The 8,306-nt window shown below is 41.8% G+C and overlaps 1 protein-coding gene across 1 annotated transcript in view; it reads left to right on the top strand.

Moving 5' to 3' along the window:
• Positions 1 to 8,306, top strand: part of MROH8 (maestro heat like repeat family member 8) — a 73,439-nt gene that overhangs the window by 6,794 nt on the left and 58,339 nt on the right. Inside the window, exon 2 of the mRNA XM_023512028.1 lies at positions 6,732 to 6,853. Coding sequence (XP_023367796.1) covers positions 6,732 to 6,853 — 122 coding nt within the window. The remainder of the gene's footprint in view (positions 1 to 6,731; positions 6,854 to 8,306) is intronic.

Below are 8,306 nucleotides of genomic sequence, written 5' to 3'. Positions count from 1 at the left end.
GCCGGTTGAGCTATAGGCGCCGAGCCAGTCCATTGACATTTATTGAGAAAATTGATAAGTGTGGTGGAGTTGTATTCATCTTATTTTGTGAAAGTCCATTGTTTAGTTTTATCCTTTGTGCCATTGTGAAAGCTAAGTTTGACCTTTAGGTTATGGGTGTTTACTTTGCTGGTGGTCCATTGTGGTATTTAGTGTTGAGAATAGATCTAAGTATTTCCTGTAGAGTTGGTCTCGTTGTAGTGAATTTCCTCAGTGCTTGTATATCCACAAAGGATTCGATTTCTCCATCATTTCTGAAACCCAGTTTAGCAAGATACAGAATGCTGTGCTAAAAATTGTTTTGTTTAAGAATGGCAAGCCAGGTGTGGTGGCTCGTACCTAGCACTCTGGGAGGCCGAGGCAGGTGGATGGCCTGAGCTCACAGGTTTGAGACCAGTCTGAACAAGAGTTAGACCACATCTCTAATAATAGCTGGGTGTTGTGGAGGGCTCCTGTTGTCCCAGCTACTTGGGAGGCTGAGGCAAGAGAATCACTTGAGCCCAAGAGTTTGATTTTGCTGTGAGCTATGATGGCACAGCAATCTACCCAGGGTGACAAAGTGAGACTGTCTCCAAAAAAAAAAGTTGAAGGTGGATGATCATGTTCTTCTGGCTTGGAAGGTTTCATTTGAAAAGTCTGCTGTCATCCTAATGACTCTGCCTGTGTAGGTCAGTTGGCGCTTACTGCTGGCTGTTGCAGAAGTTTTTCTTTCATCTTGACTTTGGAAAAGTTCATTACAATATGTCTTGGAGAGGCTCTGTTTGAGTTGAGGGTTTGATATCCATCTGAAAAGAATGTGTTGGGGTCTTAAGTAAAACTTAGGAAGTTTTCATTTATGATAGTCTTCAGTAGGCTTCCACTCTTTGGGGACAATCTTCTTCCCCATCAGGAATCTCTATTATTTGTATGTTTGAATGCTTCATGGAGTCTCATAGTTCTCTAAGCTCCTGTTCTGCTTTCTCTCTTTTCTTTTCTGCCTCTTTAGTTGGTTTAACTCAAAAGCTTTATCCTCCAGCTCTGAGGTGTTTTTTGTTTGTTTGTTTGTTTGTTTTACTGAGACAGAGTCTCATTTTGTCACCCTTGATAGAGTGCCATAGTGTCATAGCTTACAGCAACTTCAAACTCTTGGGCTCAAGTAATTCTCTTGCCTCAGCCTCCTGAGTAGTTGGGACTACGGGTACCTACCACAATGCCCAGCTATTTTTAGAGGCAGGGGTCTCACTCTTGCTCAGACTGCTCTTGAACCTGTGAGCCCAGGGCAATCTGCCCACCTCAGCCTCTCAGAGTGCTAGGATTACAGGCATGGGCCACTAAGCCGGGCCTTGAAGTTAGTTCTTCTCTGTGGTCTAGTCTATTTTTGTTACTTTCTACTGCATCTTGATGTTCCCTGATTGTCTCCTTCGTTTCCTTAAGCTATGCCATATCCTTTCTATATTCTACATATCTTTCATCTGACTTTTGGTTCTGTCTTTCCATTTTCTTGTCCATTCCTTTTATTGTCTTTATCATCCATATTTTAAACTCCCTTTCATTCAAGTCCATTGATTCTCTATAGGTGGAGTCTTTTGCAGTAGCTGCCTCATGGTCCCTTGGGGGAGTTCTCTGTTTTGGTTTTTCATGTTGCCTGGTTTTTCCTCTTGGTTCCTCCTCATGTGTTCTTTCTTTGTGTTCACTTCCTTGTCCTCCTTTTTCTTTCTTACTGCCTCCTTTGTTTCAAATTACCTTGTCTCAGAACTTAGGTCTTGAAGTGGTCTCAGCCTGAGCAAAGCCAAACTCTTCCTCATGGCCAAATAAACAGATGTCTTTGTTCTTGATGATAATATGTTGCAGTACGTCACCAGGACACCAGGTAGCACTGTGGTTTTTTGGAGACAGCAAGCACAGCCAGTAACGTCTATGGTCCTCATTCCAAACTTAGTTGCCTTCAGTGATAGGCTGATTGTTTCCTCAGCATTCAGACCCTGCCAGGTTGGGATCTTAAAGCTCACAAGAATCCTGAAAGGACAGGACTCACAGTGCCCCCTGACTCCAGTTCCCCTGAGATGCAGGAGTCCCTCAGCCTGTCCCAAAAGTGGAGTTCTGATCCCAGCAGGTGGAATTAAGATGACTGTGCTTTAGACCCTTTTTAAGACCTTCTCACAATCTTCCCACAGTGGTAACTACCTGTCTGAGACCTTCTTAGTATGGCTGCCTCACCAGCCACCAAACCTATGACAAATCCACTCCAACTGCCATTCAAATCTGGTTGCTATATACTGTTTGAGTCCACCTTACTCCTCTAAGCTTTCCACTCAAAGCACAGCTTCTCCCAACAACTGAAAACTCCAGAAAGGCTTCCTACTGTCCTGGACCTCCAAGGGGGGTGGGGGGGCAGGGGGGAGGTGGTGTGTAGCTGATCCCAGCTGGTTGCAATCACTCGCCTAATTCATCAGATTTCCACCACTCTGGATACATACTATATCCAGCTCACCACCTCCTCACTGTGCTCCCTGAGCTATGATTCTGGGTAAGGTCCCACGCCAGGTATGGCTGGGTTCTCTCCTTTTCCCCTGGACATCTCAAAATTATAGAACATCTACATTGTCACAGAAAGTTATTGGGCTGTGCTGATCTAGAATATAAAAAGAACTCTTCCAACTCAGTAATAAAATGAAGAACATGGAAGTGCTGGAGCCATCTCGTACTGTTTTGAGAGAGTTGAATTTTGTCGAATTTTCAGAAATTCTGCAAATTGGTTAATTATAACTATTTAGAAAACTGTATCAACAAAACAATCAAAGAAAATAAATATTGAAAAGAAAACATTCTTTTCTAATCATTTACCATATTTTACATTATGTATGCTTTTGTTGTTGCTTGTATCTGTTGTAACTGGTGGAAATATTATTTGGTGGTATGCTATTGCACATCTCTTCCCAAAGTAGCATTAGCAGCTTGATTTTGGACAGTGTAGAATCAGTCAATGCTGTGAACCAGAGCTTGATTTATTAAGCTCAGTTGATGGTTTAAATTTAGTAATGGAGAAAATGTTAATAGAACTTAAACTTAAAAGTGTGTCACATCGGTGTCTTTACATTATGAATAGCACAAACATTTAAGGAAATACTCTTCTAGTATCTGAAAATGATTACCCAATTCAGAAAAGTCGCTCCTGAAGTTTCAACTTGTCTTTGTTGTTTCAATTACATCTTACTCATTGATGCAAATGAAAATGTCAATTGGCATTCACTTACAAACTATATTTAGAGAACCTGTTATCAAACATTTACCAGTATACCAATACAAATAGTCCAATAAAAATATGAGCAAAATATTTGGACACTTCCTCAAAGAAGATAGACAAATAGAAAATAAACACATGAAAAGATGGTCAACATTGCAAATTAAAGCATAGTGAGATATCATTACGCGCTCTCTAGAATGTTTTTCTATTAAAAAAATAACAAATGTTAACAAGGGTGTCGAGCAACTGGAACTCATATACTGTTGGTGGAAATATAAAGTGATACAACCATTTTGGAAACAGATGGGCAGCTTCTTAAAAAAGCAGTTATGGGCCTGGCACCCATAGCTCAGTGATAGGGCACTAGCCACATACACCGGGTCTGGCGGGTTCAAACCTGACCCAGGCCTGCAAATAACAATGACAACTACAACAAAAATATAGCTAGGCATTGCTGTGGGCTTCTGGAGTCCTAACTACTTGGGATGCTGAGGCAAGAGAATCCCTTAAGCCCAAGAGTTGGAGGTTGCTGTGAGCTGCAATGCCACGGCACTGTACCGAGGGTGACAAAATAAAACTCTGTCTCAAAAAAAATTTTTTTAAAAATTTGTTTAAAAAGTAGTTATGCAACCTATCATACAAGCCAATAATTCAAAAGTTCACTTGCTTATTTTTAATTAGCTTGTTTACTTTTTTGAGACAGGATCTCACTCTGTTGCCCAGGCTAAAGGGCCATGGTGTCAGCCTAGCTCATAGTAATCTTAAATTCCTGAGTTCAGGCTCGGCGTCTGTAGCTCAACCGGCTAAGGCGCCAGCCACGTACACCTAAGGTGGCGGGTTCGAATCCCCAGCCTGGACCCGCCAAACAACAATGACGGCTGCAACCAAAAAATGGCCGGGCGTTGTGGCGGGCGCCTGTGGTCCCAGCTGCTTGGGAGGCAGAAGCAGGAGACTCACTTGAGCCCAGGAGTTGGAGGTTGCTGTGAGCTGTAGTGCCACAGCACTCTACCCAGGGGGACAGCTTGAGGCTCTGTCTCAAAAAAAAAAAAAATTCCTGGGTTCAAGTGATCCTCCTGCCTCAGCCTCCCAAGTACCTGAGACTACAAGCACCAGCCTTGTTTTTTCTTTTTTATTAAAGAAATATATGCACACAGGAAAAAGAACCAACTTTATTGGTTTGTATTTTTCCCAAAATTGTTTTATTTCATGTTGACCTGCTAAAAGAAATATTTACAAAACATGCATAAGGAAAAAAGAATACTGATACAGTGAAATTCTGCATCCTCCATCATGTTAAAGAAAGAACAAAGGCCGGGTACAGTGGCTCATGCTTGTAATCCCAGCATTCTGGGAGGTCAACGCGGGTGGATTGCTTGAGCTTAAGAGGTCTAAACCAACCTGAGCTACAGCAAGACCTGGTAGAGACTTGGGTCTCCACTAAAAATAAAAAACTAGGCTTGGAGCTCATAGCACAGTGATTACAGTGCTGATTACAGCACCAGCCATGTGCACTGAGGCTGGAGGGTTTAAGCCTGGCCTGGGCCAGCTAAATAGCAACAACTGCAACAAGAAAATAGCTGGGCATTGTGGTGGATGCCTGTAGTTCCAGTTACTTGAGAGGCTGAGGCAGGAGAATTGCTTGAGCCTAGGAGTTGGAGGTTGCTGTGAGCCGTGACACCATGAGACTGTACCAAGGGCGACATAGCGAGACTCAGTCTCAAAAAAAAGAAAAGAAAAGAAAAAACTAGCTGGGTGTGGTGGCAAGTGCCTGTTGTCCCAGCTAGTCAGGAGGCGGAGGCAAGGGGATCACTTGAAATTAGCAAAAGTTTGAGGTTGCTGTGAGCTCTGACACCATAGCACTCTACCCAGGATGATAAAATGAGACTGTCTCAAAAAAAAAAAAAAAAAAGGAAGGGAGGCCAAGGCATAAGGATTGCTTAAGGCCAGGAATTTGAGACCAGCCTGAGTAACATAGATCCCATCTCTACCAAAAAAGGAAAAAAAAAATTAAGAAAGAACATAACCATAACTTTGAAGTCCTCCTCCTGGTCCTACCCATTCCTCCCCCTCTCTCCCCTCTGAGAAGTACCCATCCTGCAGATTATGTTGTTTCCTTGCTTTTCCTCATGGTTTTACCATGTATCTTTATAGCTCTAACTAGTATTTGTTTAGATTTGCATAATTCTTAATTTTACATAAATGAAATTTGCTGTATTTTTCTCGTGACTTTTTCTTCTCAGCATTATGAGATTTATCTGTTTTGTTCTGTATAACTAGAACGCATTCATTTTCATGGCTGTAAGTACTTCATTGGATGCCACAGTCTTTCTGTTCTACTGTTGATAGGCCACTGAAATCTCCAGCTTTTTACTATGATGAATACTCCCATGAAGATTCTTATACATATTCCTGGTATACATGTGTAAGAGTTTTGCTGAAATAAATTCCTAGGAGTAGAAGAGTGACTCATAGTGTACACCCACCTTCGAGTTTACTAGATTATTATTTCCAAATTGGTTATACCACTTTGCACTGCCAACTGCAATTTTTAAGATGTGTATTTGCTCCACGTCTTTGTCAAATTTAACATCCATGCCAATATAAAAAATCCATGTAAAAAATTTTAAAATGAAATTTTTCTCTCAACAATTCCACTCCACAGATAGGTGGTTTGAATTCTGTAAGTTTTTCTACAGGTGTCCCAACATTTGTGTGTGTGTATGTACATATACACATACTTACCGTCATTATTTTAATAACAATGGGGTTGTATTATATCCACTATTAGGCAACTTGTTTTTTCATTCATTATTCTATGCTGAACATTCAGGAAATATAAATTTACTGTCATTCACTCTGCCTATATTTGTTGAGCATTACCATGCACCAGATACTGTTCTAGGCACTTGGGATACACTCACGAACAAAGTAGCCAAAGATCCTTGTCCTCATGGATCTTACATGTTAGCAGGAAGAAATAGAAGATAAACAGTGAACACCATAAAGAAATGAATGATATAGTGAAAGGTATTACGTGCTGTGGAAAAAAGAAAACGTAGGGGAGGGACGGGGGGATTGAGGGAGGGTGGGTAGGGTGTCCCACCTCAATCTGTTTTTAACAGCAGCATAGTATTTCTCACCTATCCATTTGTTCCTCCTGAGGCTGACAACACGCCAGCTGCTGGGGACTCAACTGTGACCGTGTAGGCAAGGTTTCTCCTCTAATGGAACTTACTGTCTGATAGGAGACAGTTAAACATACACAAATGAACACAATAATTGTAGGTGGTGTTTAAATACTATGAGAAAAAAAGAAATTAATTGTGGAGCTAGGTGGAGAGGGGTACTTAATCTAAATTAGTGACAAATAAATGCCTCTTTGAGAAGGTGACATTTAGGCTGTCAATTAAATGATAAGACAGAAGCAGTCCTGAAAAACTAATGTTTCTAATCCCCTCTTCATTAGTAGGATCTGCAGTCAAGAAGAAGTAGTGATCCCTTATGCTTCTGACAATGATTCAGGAAGTGTGGATTTGCAGCCGAGCAACTTGGAGGATATTAAAAAAGACCCAAGTAACATCGAACTTACAGGTAAAAGGACTAAAAAGGGGGTGGGGAGAAATCCCTTTTCAAGTCAAGCCAAGAGGTCTTGATTGAGTATTTGCTGGGTGAACAGCCCTTGACTAGATTTTGACAATGAAATTGGTACCTGACTTTGAGATTTTGGAATACAGCTGGCAGGATAATATATGTTAGTCTAGATAAACAGAAAATGAGCTTGGCCCTGAGACAGACAATCTTGTAGATTCTGCAGAAGAGTCAGCGTGCTTGGGGTATTATTCTGAGAAGGGAAAGGGAGGCATGGGTTGGTGTAGAGGGGAAAGACTTCATGCAGAAGGCGGGGTCTGGATTGAGCTGTAAAATAACTGTCATTCATTCTGCAAACATGTATTGAAAAGCAAGTGCTGGGCATTATCAGTGAACATAGCCAACATGGTCCCTGCCATGATGTTCACAGAAGTTACATCATCATATAGAGAAGAAACCAACAAAGTAAGCAGGCCAGGCACAGTGGCTCACACATGCAGTCCTAATATTCTGGCAGGCTGTCGTCGCAGAATCTGTTGAGGCCAGAAGTTCAAGACCAGCCTGAGCACAAGTGAGACCCCATCTCTACCAAAAATAGAAAAAATTAGCTGAAAGAGGTGGCTGAGGCTATAGGATCACTTGAGCCCAGGAGTTTGAGGTTACAAAGAGCAATGATGATGCCCCAGCACTCTATCGGGGGTGACAGAGCAAGACTCTGTCTCAGGAAAAAAAAAAAAAAAGGCGAGCGGACGGTAACTAAGGTAACTGCAAGTTGTACTAAGCATTGTGGAAGAATTAAACAAGAGGCTGAGACCAAAAATAAGGGAGATGAGAACCTACTTAAAACTGTGAACATCAGAGAACATCTGTATGAGGCAGTACTATTTAATCCTGAAGGAGGTCTCAAGGATGAAAAATTATCCCATGTGAGCAAAGGGACAAGCATTCCAGACAGATGGAACAGTGTGTGCATGAGACAGGAAAGCCTTATGTGCCTGAGAAATTCCATTCATTCATCCATACATTAATTCAGCAAATACTTCTTAAAGTCCTGCTGTGCTCTAAGTTTAATCTAATTGCTGGAGATATAGCAGTGAACAGAACAAACACAGCATACTTGTAGATAAATAGACAATTGGAACTAGATATAATCTCTGAGATGGGGAGAGGGACCAGAGTGGATACAGAGAGGTTTATTAGTGACTAGAAGAATACTTAGCTAAAATGAGCAGAAGAGGGGATACAGGGGCTCGGTGCCTATAACTCAGTGCCTAGGGCGCCAGCCACATACACAGGAGCTGGCGGGTTTGAACCCAGCCCGGGCCTGCCAAACAACAATGACAATGACAACTACAGCAACAAAATAGTCGAGTGGCGGGCGCCTGTAGTCCCAGCTACTTGGGAGGCTGAGGCAAGAGAAACATTTAAGCCCAAGAGTTTGAGGTTGCTGTGAGCT

The sequence above is a fragment of the Otolemur garnettii genome, unplaced genomic scaffold (assembly GCF_000181295.1).
Source record: "Otolemur garnettii isolate 467f Iridium unplaced genomic scaffold, OtoGar3 scaffold00023, whole genome shotgun sequence".
NCBI lineage: Eukaryota > Metazoa > Chordata > Mammalia > Primates > Galagidae > Otolemur > Otolemur garnettii.
The sequence above is the reverse complement of the archived record's forward strand: the minus strand, read 5'-3'. Positions and strand labels throughout refer to the sequence as shown.